The 15172-nt window shown below is 36.2% G+C and overlaps 1 protein-coding gene and 1 long non-coding RNA gene across 24 annotated transcripts in view; one reads left to right on the top strand and one right to left on the bottom strand.

Annotated features, from left to right (window-relative positions):
- The window catches only part of CEP128 (centrosomal protein 128), a 394735-nt gene that overhangs the window by 352350 nt on the left and 27213 nt on the right, over positions 1-15172 (top strand). For 9 of the 17 annotated variants that reach the window (XR_013386592.1, XM_077910222.1, XM_077910221.1 and 6 more), the window contains one exon: positions 11429-11533. The exons of 5 other annotated variants lie outside the window; for them this stretch is intronic. Coding sequence is in view for 10 of the 12 variants with exons in the window: in XM_077910222.1 (XP_077766348.1) it covers positions 11429-11533 (105 nt within the window). In the remaining 2 variants the exon portion in view is untranslated. The remainder of the gene's footprint in view (positions 1-11428; positions 11534-15172) is intronic. 3 more of the 17 variants (XR_013386591.1, XM_077910228.1, XM_077910226.1) reach the window with 1 other exon arrangement.
- Positions 1-15172, bottom strand: part of LOC144320980 (uncharacterized) — a 61690-nt gene that overhangs the window by 20299 nt on the left and 26219 nt on the right. For all 7 annotated transcript variants that reach the window (XR_013386602.1, XR_013386597.1, XR_013386599.1 and 4 more), the window contains one exon: positions 4688-4727. This is a non-coding gene — a long non-coding RNA (uncharacterized LOC144320980). The remainder of the gene's footprint in view (positions 1-4687; positions 4728-15172) is intronic.

Raw genomic sequence — 15172 nt, 5'->3', positions numbered from 1 at the left:
CTTCTAAGTATTTGTAAGAATCTTAAAGCTAAGTAAAACTTGCCTTTATCTCTTTGTAAAGCCAGAACTTGCTGTTTCAAAACCAAAGATCAGGCTAGGTTCATTTTTGGTTTTGCCAAGGCTATGAGCCTCTCATTGAAGTTGCCTGAAAGGTTCAGTCAAATTGGCTTTACACCAAATAAAACGCAGTGTGCTCTGTACAGTTTTGACCCAGAATCAGGTGAATCTCAGCAGTTTTGGCTGAGCTACATTGTAAAATTTTGGATTTGTTCGAACTTGACACTTCCTGGGAACCCATTCAAACTGAAACCGGAAAAAGTTTTTGCACAAACCCTGTCCTAGCCCGTTCTGCCAAGTTTCCCACTGCTCTAATGTTAGTCTACCTTCTGTATATTCGCATTGAGGGCAAACGGAAATATCCTCATGAATCTCTCATGAGGGATCTTGGTTGAAACAATCTAGACATTCTCCTTTCACCACCTTGTCCTGAAACACAGAGCCTGTTTTCTACATTCGTCAGTATTGAAATATGTATGTTTTCCAATAATGGGGCATCTTCAAAGGGTTAAATTTCTAAAACATGACTGTATTTAAGGTCAAGCAAAGAAAATGCTATTCAGACAAATAAGCTGTGTGTTCAGAGTTGCAACCTTGTGGCAAAAGGTGATGACCAATTTAAAAATGTAAGACTTCCTTCAGCCTGCAAAAATGGTTTCTTACAGCCCTGTCAGGTTTCTCATAAATACCGTGACATAGGGAAAGTGTCATTGAGAAATTATATAATGAATACAGCTTCACCAGCAGATGGATTTGATATTATCGAATTGCTCAGTGTTTGGAGGCCAGACTGATGGCTTCATATTTGATGCTGATAGGTAGTCATACCGCCCACCTCACTGCCTTGCTAGACAGGGTGTTTCATAGCCCTGCTCTAACTACTATCAATAACATAGTGCATTCTCTCCATAAGAAACTCTTGCTTTATACTGTGAAGATAATATGAGAGTATATTACAAAACTCAATAGAAGTATCTTTCTGAAAAAATATAATACATAGAAGGAATACTTCCTGTTTTCTAGAAGAGAACATATGGGGGTGAAATCTCAGAACAATAGTATATTAAGTCTTTTTTTAAGATCCTAACTTAACCATAAAACAAAATATTGGTATTATACCCTTAATATATGCTTGGTGGGAATAGTGTGTTACATTTTTGAAGTAGCCTTTAAATAGAAAGCTAGCTGATTTGGGGTATTTTCATTTTGTGTATCTAGTTTTAACCAGTTTTAAGTTTCAGCTGAAAATTATTACATGCCTGGTTTAAATGATGGTGATATGGTAAAAATAGCATCTGATTCAGAGAAAAGCTAGGTTCTGGTCATATATCTACCATGGCCAGACACATGATTCTGAACAAGTTGTTTCATCTCTCTAAATTTCAGTTTCCTAAAAATAAATAAATAAATAAATTTCAGTTTTCTTATTTTTTTAATGATTGGGCTGGGCTAGGTGATATGCGAAAGGTCCCCTCCTTAGTAGGCTCTAGTCTAGTCTAGGAGGAATTAAAAATCTGGTCTTCAAAATTTCTAACTTACCAATAGTTGCTATCAAATAATGTACCTGATTTACTCACACAATATTATATAACAGATACTTGTTTAATCTCTACCATGTTTATACCTCTCAGTGTGCAGCAGGTTAGGTCCCAACTGTCCTGAATCCCACATTTTAGGTAACATTACAACTGGAAGGAGTCTTAAAGATCCTTTTCAAAACCTTTTCCCTACAGACAAGCAGTCAGGAGACCAAAGAAGTTTATGAATTGCCAAGTGTGATAAAACCAGGGCTAGAATTCAAGTGTCCTGATTAGTGACACCATGTTCTTTCCATTCTACATACTCTTGTGATTGGTGAGAGTAATGAAGACATGAGTAAAGAACACTTTATAAGTGTCTGGTGAATGTGCACAATGAAGAGGAAGGAAATCAACAGCCAGATCCTGTATTTACCTTGAGTAGGGCAAGAAGGGTGGACTTATAAAAAGGACATTGACATTAATGGGCCATATGTAGGATTGTCAAAATATGCCCTCAATATATTGGTAAGGTTTTATAAAGCAACTTTGAAATAATTTTCTTCTTTTTGAATTTTGAAGAAAAGAGTTGCCGTGCTCCTAGGTTGCATTACTAGTTCTGTCTTGAGCTTGCTCAGTGATATTAAATGCCTCAGTTGGTCTGTTTTACTTTCTGCATCTGCATACCAACCTAATTCTACTTACACAAGTGTTTATAAAGTTTGTTTAGGGCTTTTAATAAACTTTGATCTCAGATGAAAGGCTGGAGAGAGCATAAATTGTCACTATTAGCACTATTAATATAAATATCCAAAGTGGTCTTACATTAATTATTTAACATTAGTGAACGATTTCAACCTATCATTGCCCCCAATTACATTATATTTGAACATCAAACAGTAAAAGGCCAAACCATCAAAATAGCCCTTCCCTCATTATTCTCTTCAGGCTCTGTTCCTAATTAATTTGCATAGCTGTATTACATAAATGGTTTTCTGGAGCTTTTTAAATGTTTTCACTGTCATCTCACTATTTACCTATCCACAGCAAAGGCCATTGAAACACATCCTTGACTTGTTTCATTGTCATCAGATGTTAACCAGACTGTCTAAAACACATTAAGTATAGATTCACTGACAAAACATCTTGAGTCTCTGAACTACTCCCTTTACATTTTTTCAGAAAACTTCCTATTTTCATCATTTGTATTTCTCTATCATTTCTAACTCAAAACTTGTTTTGCTCTATGATACCTCAAGGCTCCTCATTAGACATGGGTTTAGTCTTGGAGAAGAGTGTATTTGTTCACAGTTGAGTGAGAGGGAAAGGCAAAAGGCAGGTGACCTCTGAATTTCTGAGAGAATGATTAGAATTTGATGGACTGGGAGTTAGAAGATTTGGTTGTGAGCCCTGGCTCTTTTACGGTGGCAACTCATTTAACTTCTCTGAGCCTAATTTTTCTGTTATCGATAAAATGAGCTCAATACTTTTCCTGCTTATCTCACAGTTTTGTGGAGAAGAACAAATGAGATAATGGAAGGGAAAGTCCTTTTCTAATTTTTAAAAATATTCCTCCTTTATGTGTATGTTACCTTCAGCAGTCACAGAAGCAGTGTATAGACTAGAAAGTTCAGGCTTATTAATCAGGACATTTGAATTTTGGTGTGAGTTTCACCACAAAAGTTATGTGTCTAGACACTCTATGTTATGTGAAGTTTACCTACAAAATTTAATTCACTTGTTTCAGATGGTAGCTCTGAGACATACAGATTTACAGATCTTACTTAATAATCCTAGTAATTTTAGTTCAACCTCCAGATTTGGTTGACCTGTGGTGTAGGACTCAGTTTTTTTTAAAGCTCCCCCAGATAAGTCTAATGTGCAGTTGTGATTGAGAAATCACGGATTTTGGCCATTGTCCACATGCGTTATGGTCCATCTCTTAGAGCCTGGTGCTACTTTGTCTTCATGCCTATTGGATTTAGTCCTATTCATTTCCACTGACTTAATTTCATGCCTTTTTGACCGAAAGTATTATGTATTCTGTCTCCAGTATTTCTTCTTTCTAGTTTACTAAACCAGTTATAAGATTCTTTCTCAGACACTGTTTTCCTTAATTTTTCAAGAATCTTTCTAAAATTTAAATTTGCTGGACTTAACTTCAAGGGCAAATTTACCCAGTCACGAATTTGCCAAATGGCTAATTCTCTGATTTTAACAAATTTTAACAAACTGGCCAGTTTATTAAAACAACACTTTTGGAAACTATATGAACAGTTACAAAACAAGTTGTTTTGTACATCAATATGTTGGGAAAATTGGCTATTTAATCAAGTTACTTTTGGCAAAGTGACTAAGGTTATGTCGATTACCTGTCTTCCTCATTTCTTGTTTCTCCGTGTACTACTTTTGAGTTAATCCCCTTTGTAGCATCATGCTCTTTACCATTCAGTCACCTCCCCATTCAAAGTGTGGGCCGAGTGGGAAGCAAGTCTTCTCACAGGCAGTGCTGTACATGTGTCGTGAACTGTCATCATCAGACTCCCCCCCCCCCAGCCCCCCAGGAAGGCTCCAGGGGAAGAGAAATTTGGCACTAAACAGATAAAGAGGATTCTGAGATGATAAAAGATGGAGAGCTTTAAAAGGGTGATTTAATCTTTACTGTACCAATTGGACCCAGTCTTGGTTTTTCCATTCCTTTTGGTAAGTATTGATTTTTGTTGTTGTTTTTACTTTTATTCTTTTTCAAATATCTTCTGAAGAATAAAGAGAATTTTTCCTCATATTTCAAAGAGAAAAAATTGATTCTGTCTTGCAAATACCACATGGGTCTATTGTACCATGTTATAAATCTAAGATACATAATGGATCTTGGTGAGCTTATTTTCTCAAAACATTTTCCTGTTTCACCATCCTAGGAATTATTTTATTGTTATTCATCAATTGTTCCCAACTATGCTAGAAAAAACTAAAATAGTATGAAAGGGGAAGAATAATGAAATCATACAGAAGGATTTGCAATAAGTGGACTAAATCATTACTATTACATAATATTTCAGTTTTCTTACTGTGTTTTCCAAAGTCTATCAAGAAATGAAGAGATTTTACTTTACCTGCACTTTACCAGGTTATCCTGACACACTTTGATGGATGCTGGAAGAAGACACAAGACAAAAGACTATTACTCACAGCACAGCAGGCCATGAGCATCTTCCCTTTGCTTCTCAAGTCTCATAGGGGCAGTGGACATGGGTGTAGATGATTGTTGCACACAAAGTGAATTTGTGTTATAGTGAGGAACCCTGAGGTTGTGCAACCCCAGTCTTATAAAGAGAGCTACAAGAACTCTTACCTTTGTACCAGGGGGAGATACTATCTCTATTTGCTATACAAACATCCTTGAAAAGCTATTCTGAGATAAAAGCTATCACAAGCCATGTTAGCAGTGCCGTGGAGAAGTACCTCCCAAGTTGTTGTATTAGAAGAAGCTTTGTAGTGTTTTCCTTTTTTTTTTTAATATTTATTTATTTATTCATTCATAGAGACACAGAGAGAGAGAGAGAGAGGCAGAGACACAGGCAGAGGGAGAAGCAGGCTCCACGCAGGACTCCATCCCAGGTCTCCAGGATCAGGCCCTGGGCTGAAGGCAGCGCTAAACCGCTGAGCCACCCAGGCTGCCCTGTAGTGTTTTTCATTATTATTATTATTACTTTTATTGAACAGTGGTTGAGAATTCTGAATTTCTCATTTTCTCCCATAACGACAAAGAGAAGGAAACTGACAGAGGAAGACATTTCACAGTTATGATATATCAGAAGGCAAATATAAAGAGATAGACAGCAGCACTCTAGAAACTAATGATGATGGTGAAATTGATTGTATAAGCAGAGTCAGATTATGAGTCTTCAAATGATACTATCTTAGATGATTTTTGCAAACTGAAGAATATATGAATGAACAATAAATCTCTAAGGAGTAAAAGGAAATAGGATACTCTCATCAAGTTAGTTATTCAACAAGAAGGAGTTCTCCTTGCAGTAATTTGCAGCAAGAACCTAGACCAGCCCATTTTGCTAAAGAAATGTAGTCAGTACTCTTTCAACTTCTATTATGTTAATTCACCAAAATTTATTTCATATGGCTCATAAGTGGGCAAATGCTGAATGCAGGTTGTACAGAAATGTGATTAGAAGGAGAAGATGACAAAGGAAAATGACCATTCTAATTGATGCTTATAAATCTAGAAAATGAAGAAAATTACAGTTATATAGTGAAAAGATAGCTTTATCAATTTAAAAAAGTTAAGAGCTATCATATTTTTTGAAGTATTGGGTTTTGAAGATGCAAGTGCAATAATGAACCAGAAGTAATGATAAGCTAGGACTCATTAGAAATACATTTGAAATCTGAAATCAATATTTATAAGATGGGTATTTTCCAGAATTGTGAATGATAGTTCATCAGTAGTCAGTTGCATTCATACCTTTAAAACTAGGGAATATATAAGATGCTTAAATTCTTACTAAGTATCTAATAAAGTTATTCTTTACTGTCATTCTCTAAATTATTTATCATAAAACTAATTTTTTTTTACTTCACCCACTGGACCAGAGTAAATAGTGATGACTAATTTTTCTGATATACTAAAGATTAAGCAGAAATACATTGTTGTGTTCAGGATCTGGGAGCAAAGTGCCATTGCTTCCTTTTTGTTTGGTTAGTTGTTTTTGTTACAAATCAATCTCCTATGGTTCCCATGCAAATTGCATATGACTTCAAATGACATTATAGTAAATTTGATAGACCCAGATGTTTACATCTCCAGAAACTTCCTTTAAATCATTGGATTCTCTCTAAGAGAACGAGAGAAACAGCATATTTATATTTAAATGCTCCACATGACTTTGTAATATGTATCTATGTCTGCACCTTTTAGAAATAATATAGAACAAACCTCTCACCTTTGGCCTCCAGCTAAATCTGATGATGGGGGGGTGGGTATATAAAGGCAGTATAAAGCAATATAAGGTACTTCAAATTTGCTCTCTGACTGGTACTTCTCAAGGGTATCCTGTCCTAATATATCCCAAGAAAATGTAGGAGGAGGAATCCTCAAAGAAAAAGTTGAATACTTTTCTCACATAATTTGATTTATTGTGGCAACTTCCTTATTTCAGAGTGTAACCCAGAGCTCCTGGCATACCCATATTCACTGGAGAGCATATTAGATCCTAAACCGAAAATAAATTATCTTTCACGTTATCATATTTTAAAAATACCATTGCATGTATACAGTTAACTGGATGGCTGAGAAGCAACTATAGCACCAATTTTAATAAGTATTTATTGAGTAGCTATCCTATATTAACACCATAGATCCAAAGAATAGTAAGCTTTGTCACCATACTTAAAATTTCCCAGTTTAATGGTGAAAAATTAAGTTAATATATATATTATATATGTATATCATATATACATATATGTATATATATTTCTATTGCCCTAATAATTTATTTTTACTCAGGAACCAAAGAATATACTTGAAATAAATCTGGGCAGCTTTAATAGAGTGAAGTCTGATGTACTAATGTTATAATTTGATTTGCACATAGTAAGTGCTTAGTAATTCTTATTGCATAAAGGGAAGACTGATGTTTCATCTAGTTTCTGTATGGTAAATGCTGTGAAATCTTGCCTAATTTCCAGAGTATCGCATGTTCTCTAAAATTTTTGTAACATACTTTAAATGTCCAAAGTCATGTGGTTTTGGCTACTTTTGATTTTTGTTTTTTTAAATGTGTCCAGTAGAGGCTGCAGAACTTGTTCTTTTTAGTTGAGCATATTAAAACGAAGTGGGGGGAGGGAGAGTAAGTTCAAAATTTCAAATTGTTTTGGCAAGGCCAACTCCTTTTCATACTAACCACGAGGCCACAAAGCTTCATTGTTGTCCAGTTAAATGAATGCATGGCTTTCATTTGGGAAAAGGAAAAAAAAAAAACTTTCTAGCAATTTAAATTTCAGGAAAACAATTGGTTGTGGCAAATGTCAGATGAATTTGCTCACCAAATCATATTGTCAGCTGTTTTATGCCCACTGGCTTTCATAGCCCATCTCTCTCAGCCCATGACAGAAAATGCAGAAACTGGCTGGCTTTAGTTAAAAAATAAATACTTTTGCTCACATATGCTCCATCTGTGCCCTCTTGCCCTTCTGTTCACAATTCAGGACATAGCTTTAACAGAGTATCATAAACATACTTAGTGTTCACCTTTAACTTTAGTTGCTTACGTGAGCTGTCTGCCAAAATATATTGCTCTAACATCAGATTATTGGTATTTTGAACTAAGTATGGCCTGGCAGTTGGGGTGCCTTAAGAGATAGTTCAGTTGAATTTTCAATGGTTTTAAAATATTCTAGATAGTCTCTGCTTCTGTCTGCTTTGGCAACAGTCGGCCAGGGTAATGCTTTGTACAAGATCCAAAAGAGTGTTTCTAAGTGTTCAAAAAAGGATTAATTATGAAAGCAAACTTTAAAAGTATAGGCAAGGTTGATCTCAGTTATTTTTGAATTAAGTCTCAAAGCCACAATGATAAAAATAAAATACCTTGCCTGATTTCTATTTAGATCTGATCTGCCTGTCACCAGAAACTCATCCATATAGGGGATTAACTGTTCACATGCTCTTTCAAAATCCAAGTGCTATGTGTGGAGTAATGGAAAATGATTAATTTGTTTTGTCATTCTCTTTGAGAACACAGGACATCTCTTAAAAAGAAAATAACCCTTTATTTTGAGAACAGAGAAGATTAATTATACTCACCTCACCGAGGCGCTTTTAAGTAAATTAGCCTGGACCCTGCCTCAACCAGAACAATTATCATTCCTTATCAGTGTTCACGTCAGGACCCTCTGTTCCATGTTAAATACGAAAGAGGCAACTGTGATTGCCTGCGTTAGTGTGTCTTGAGGCCTTGGGACGAGGGCTTTGCAGTATTCAGGGAAATGATTAGCATTTCTCAGTATCTGCCCTGTGTCAGGTGTCCCCGTCATGGCCTAGCATGGCTAAGCCCCTGCTAGTTCATCCCCAGGAAGCAGGGTGTTCTCTGTATCACAGGCTTCCTGCTTCAGCTTATTAGGTCCTGAAGAGCATCTTATTTCTCATCTTCTTGTCTCTAACTCTTGTCTACACCTTTTAACTCAACTTAGAGTCCCTCATTTTTCTTCCAGTTCTGTTTTTTGTTATTTCTTTAATTTGGGGTCTGTTTAGAAATATTCTCTGCACCTCAAAAACAATTGCTTTTCAAATTCCACCTTTAAAAAATCTCTAGTGGTTTTTTCTTCCCCACATTTCTGAGTTGTAATTTTGCCTTTCATAATTTTTGTGCTGAGGAGAGTGCTTTTTTTTTGTTGTTGTTCTTCATAAAACTAAAGTCTATTGTGTGTGATGCTAAGTACTTACCACTAGAAATATAGGGAAAAAACACAGTCTTGCCTTTAAGGCATTTGCTGTCTACTAAAAGAGACAAGCACAGAGGTAGAAAATGATTAGACACAAGACAGGAGACGTGTGTGCATAGGAAGCACTGAGGATGGGCACCTAATCCAGACTTTAGGGGACCCTTTCCCAGAATAATAGCTAGGATCACCATTGTAACAATAGCTAGAGCTTCCTGAGTGCTCACTAGTGTCCCTCCATGCTCTAAGTACCTTACATGTGCTAATATATTTGGTAACATGTGACAATAATTCTCCACTATGAGTAGTGTTATCATTCCTATTTATAAATGAGGAAACTGAGTCCCAGTGCAGAGAAATCTGGGAACTTCCCTAGAGACACATAGCTACAGGTGACTAAACTAGGATTTCAAGTCAGGCAGACCAGCTCAAGAGCCCATACGTTTAACTACCATGTTAGGGAAAGTAGTGACCATGCCAAGTCTTGCAGAAGGAGAATCAGTGTGCTAATTTAAGCAGTGTGTAGAGAACATTCAGACAGATGGGCTTCATGTGCAAAGTCATGATTGCACAGAAGCTTTTTGGAGAGAAGCAAAAATATGGAGTAATAGAACTGGAAGCTAATTAGCACTATTTAGATGAGGGAAGTATCTATGTATTTCTAAGAGCAGTTATAAAGTTAAAAAGAATTGAAAGCAATTCTTTGCTTTTGGAAGTATCTGTTCTAAAAATAAAAAATGATAAATATCTGGGTTTTTTGATGAGGCAAACACAAAAATGTCTTTCTTCCTGTTTTTCTTACGTAATCATTAGCCTTGCTTTCTGCTATAAAGGAGTGAAGGTTTTCCCATCCCACAGGTATTCCTGGGTATGGATTAACTCCGAAAATTCCATATATGATTTTCTCCTTATTTTATCTTTATAAAACCATTTTATATACTCTTTCCAACATCTTAAGCTTAAAAACCAGATCCCACCCTAATCTGGAAAAGAAGTTAAAGGTACAGTGACTAAAGCTACAACCAGAAAGTCCCTTTAGAGATTTTTAGATCCTACATTCCCATTTTCCTGATTGGGAAGCCAAAGCCCCACTGGTTAAATGATTTTCCCAGGTCATGCAACTGGTTATGACAAAGCTGAGATAGAACTTTGTATCTCCTGGTTTCTAATCAGTGTTTTTTTTTTAACTCTATTTTGCTGCCTCACTTCAGACAGAAGACTACAATGATAAAAATGTTATCTGATGCTTCTAAATAATATAAGATTTTAGAGAAATCTTTTTTCCAACATTTTAGGACATTTTCAGATGCTTACAGTCAGAAAGTATGTTTTGGGGTAAATCAAGGGCTTTTGATATGACACCGGTCACTTTCTAGGCATATGGTATATTCTCTCAGCAAATTTCTTATGGAGCTCTACCTAGATGGTGCCATTAAGTGGGTCTCAGAGTTTCTGCTGCTCAGCAGGACCCTAGCCTGGGAATGAGATGCCCAATTCGCCTTCTCACAGTTCTCCCCATGCTCTAGGAGTTCCCCTGCATGGGTGAGGGACTAGCAATCTGAAAACAACATCAAAGGGTTTTACTTTGAGCTGTAAATAAGAGCATATCACTTTTCTGCTCAAAGTCTTCAGAAGACCTTCAATCTCACTCCAAATTAAATATAAAAACTTTACTGTGGCAAAAAAGGCCCTCTTAAGATCTTGCCCCAAAGGCATCTTTGGCTTCATCTTGTTGTGTGCTTCCTCAGCTTACTCCGAAAGAACAGTGCCCAATATAGAGGAGGCACTCACTAAATGTTTGCAGGTTGAATAAATGGATGAAAACCTTTTCATCACTGAATAAGACTCATTCATTCGTTTATTCATACATTCATTCAAGAAGTAGTTATTAAATACCACTTGTATAGAAGCACTGGGTGGAGTGCTGGGGGTATGGTGGTGAGGGAAGATAAATGTGCCCTACCCTTGTGATACTTATTTCCCAGTGTCAATAAATAATCACACAATATTCTGGTGAGTGTTGTAAAGGAAGGGCTCAGGGTGCAGTGGAGAGCTTGTTTGATGGAATCAGTAAAGGCAGGGGAGTCTTCCCTAAGGAAATGATAAAAGATAACAAAATTTAACCAGTTTACTTAAGATTTGTACATTTCATTGGGCATAAATTTTACATTTTAAAATTAAAAATCCAAGTGGAGCTAATGATATGCCTGCTGAAGTCTTTAGGGGAAAGTGTACTAATATATATAATTTACTTTGTAAGGCATCCAAAAAATGAGTTGGGTTTTTGGACATACATAGGGATAGATAGATGGATTAACATCATAAAGCAAATGTAATGACATGTTAATAGCAGAATCTAGATGGTGAGTATGTAGGTGATCTCTGTAAATTTCTTTCAGATTTCCAGTATGCTCGAAAATGCTCGTAATGTTGGGGGGAAAAATTTTAACCAGATAAGGAAACTGGAGGGAACATTCTCCACTGAGGGCACAGTATGTATAAAAGTAATTTATGTGCCATTAAACTCCAATTTCTTTTGTTTGTCAGATAATGTGTGTAGAACAGTAAATGTATTTCTAAATATTGGATATAGTTTTAATTAATTTTGCCTTGTTTCTGCATCAAACTCTGTAACTAATTTTATCAGTTATAAGTTTAGACTGTCGTCACTGACCTCATCTTCTGCATTTGAGAATTACCAGAGTTGACAGTACCTCACAGAACCCGCCTTTTTTAAATACCTGCTGTTTGGAAAGTATCTGACCACCTTCAGTGCACTTTCACATTCACTCTCTTACTTGATAATAACAGCTACCCTGTGGGTATGAGACAATAAAGACCATCACTATTTATCCCCATTTTGCAAAATAAAAGACTAAAGCTTGGAAGGGCAGGGAAAAATAATATTCCCCAAACCACAAAATACAAGTAACGTTGCTGGAACTGTGCATATCCACAAGTCAGGTATGCTGATTTCTGGTTCAGCATGCCTTACACCTCCCCACTGTTCATCTGCCAGGATAAAATACACGTCTGGGACCAGTAAATCAAAAGTATGGTTTCTTTACCTGCCACAATAGCAGAAATTGCTAAACTCCATCTCTTCCAGGAAGTCTTTGCATATTTTGTTTGTCCCTTGTTAACATGCAGTCACATCTTGGAAGCAAACGTTCTTAAAATTCTTTGCCTTGGTACTCAATTTTCTTTTCAATTTTAAGAAATAAAGTGATTTCACAGAAATTAGATGTGGATGTCAAGACCCACCTGCCTGTAGACCAGTTAGTTGTAAGGGCATACAGAGAACAGTAAACTAGGCCTCACTTTTTTTCATGTTTTTTTTTTTTTTTTTTTTTTTTCCCCTCACATCAGGGAGCAGCAAGAAAAAAATGTAAAGGGAATCTCAAGAGGAAGAGTTATCTTTGCTTATTCCTTCTATCTTCCTTTCCCCTTCAACTCATTCTTGGTATTATTGAAAAAGTCCTCCAATTAATCTAAAAATAAGATCATGAATTGACTATGACTTATGATTTGGTTAGGTCTAAAAAAAGAAAGCGGTAATCTGGAATGGCAAATTCTGTATGTTTCATAAAGTTCTTCACTTAAAAATTATTGTGAATGAGAATTGGTAAAGGTCTAGAAAGCTTTCTTTATTCAAGTTTTTCAATGAAGATGCGCCACCTGTTCTCAAATTTTATAGATGCATGCTTTTTTAAAGGAAATCTAATTTGAGTAGAATGGTGTTATATGAAGACAGAATTTGTTGTTGACAATTCTTCTGGATTTTAGCTCAGATATAGTCACTGATGTCATCTGGCCATGTGAACTGGTAGTTTTATGTAACAAGCCTTATTTACCTTCATACTTCAAGAGACACATAGATACATTTACCTAAGTGGGTATCTGATTTGTAGAACTCTCTTAAAGTACACAATTTAGAAATGGAGGACTCCTCTGATATTCTGAGAAATCCACACACCTCTGAGCACTGAGACCCTTTGAAGGATGTACATGAACAATATTACTTGCTGGCCTATTCTCTGCTACTGTTCCGTTTGGTTTCAATAAGTGCCTGATACAGTTTGGATGAAAAGAGGGCCCTATGAAGCCGATACAGCTGTGCTGGATAGAGTCCCCACACGTAAAAAGGCAGACAGTCTATCCTTTTTATGATTTCACCCTTCCTCCCCTTGAAATTTGTTTACTCAGGTCCTCTTACCACCTTTCAGCCATTTGTCAAGAAAGTTTTGCAGTGGATCTCTTTCCAAATGAAATAGAATTGCATTTTTGAACCCAAATAAACTGCTTCATAACCTTGTTTATTTAACATCTGTATAGTGCCAAAAATGCACACACTTATTTTTAAAATAAAAATATAGCATCTCCTTTATTTATCATCTAAACCTGAAAACATATGATTTCAATAGCACTCTAAGAAAATGGTAGTTGTTATATGCTCAGAATAAAATAAACACGTGCATTTTTACAAAGAGAAGTATATCTACCAAATTTTAACCCACGGTTAAATCTGTTCCTTTAAGCTTTCTCTACAGGAGACTGGAAACTAACAACTGCAGTGAAGTCCCTTTCTAGTTCCTAATTGCTGCTACTTATGTTGTCATACTACATTCATTATTCAGTTTCCCTATAGTCTGAAACAGAGTAACAACCAAGGAAAAATATACTGTTGACCAGTACAAACTGCTCAACTACATGGCAGTTTGGTGTGTGTTGAAGATTTTGGAATAGTAAAATTGCCAGCTTAATTCTTTGCTTTCTTCAACAGATTGACAGCCAAACCTGCCTGTAGGTGCAAAAGCCATACATAGAGCCTAATGGACAGGATTTCTGAATTTCACTGTTGTTTCTACTGCTCGATCTTGCCTTAGTCTAGAGAAAATAAATGAAACCTCAAACTTTCACTTCTCATTTTTTTGAGCCAAGATTCGCTGGGTCAGTCAGAGAGTGGTAACTCTGCCTTTGTCTTTCCTCAGCCAACATTTATCAAAGCACCTCTTGTGGCCAGATAGCTATACTATCACAGAATGTTACAAAAAAGAAAAGCGTATGTTAGTATCCTAAGACTGAATCTCATACTTAACTTCCTCAAATCAAAAGAAGGAAAATCCTGAGCCCTTTTGTGCTCGTGTGTGCTTGGATGCACAGACCCTTCAGCACTGGCAAAGTGAAATTCTTCTTGCATTCATCTTGAAACTTCTCTTCCGTAAATAAGCCCATTGGGGACATATCCCCAAAGTTCTAGGTGCCAAAAGTTGATAGCTAGAGAGGGATTAGGAATTTACATAAAACAACTCTGGTGATTTACCATTAAAGTATTTATATAATAAAAAACTGTTGGGGCTCTGGGTGGCTCAGTTGGTTAAGCGTCTGCCTTCAGCTCAAGTCATGATCTCGGGGTCCTCGGATCGAGCCCCACATCAAGCTCCCTGCTCAGTGGGGATCTGCTTCTCCCTCAACACCCCCTGCTCATCCTTTCTCTCTCTCTCTCTCTCTCTCAAATAAATGAAATCTTTAATAATAATTAAAAAAGAACACTGACATTTCTGCATCTTAACTGCTTGGATTCGTATCCCAGTTTTGCTACCACATGACTGACGAGATTTATTTACACTTTGATTCTCATTTACTTCATCTGTATAATGGGAATAACAGATCTATCTATATCATATGATGGTATAAGGATTAAGAAGTATATTCAAAATTGAGTTACAATTTTTGTGGTTCAGTCTTTCATTGTGCTGCTAAACAGAATTAGAAGTAATTGATCATTTGCTTTGCCACTGCTCTTAGTTCAGTGGAGGTTCAGTCCTTAAGCCTCTGAGATAAACTAGGTATTCACAATGTATTGGTTCTTTATTAAAGGGATTCTTAATTGTGAATTTTTCTTTATTTTCAATTTTCATATAAAATTTAGTATCTTGTAATATTTTCAAAAGAGAAATCGTGTTTAAACTCTTTTGTGAATGTCTCATTTAGTTCTACAAAATTGACCTAAGGAAATTAAAGACAGGTTAAGCACCTGTCATTTGCTGGTGCCATTACTGAATGCACTGGAGAAATGATTCCCTTGATTCTAACAGTGGGGACTTGTCTGTGCCCTGTAAAGCATTAAACTGTGTAAGGTA

Source organism: Canis aureus, chromosome 9 (genome assembly GCF_053574225.1).
Source record: "Canis aureus isolate CA01 chromosome 9, VMU_Caureus_v.1.0, whole genome shotgun sequence".
NCBI lineage: Eukaryota > Metazoa > Chordata > Mammalia > Carnivora > Canidae > Canis > Canis aureus.
Note: the sequence above shows the minus strand (reverse complement) of the source record. Positions and strands in the feature narration are given on the sequence as shown.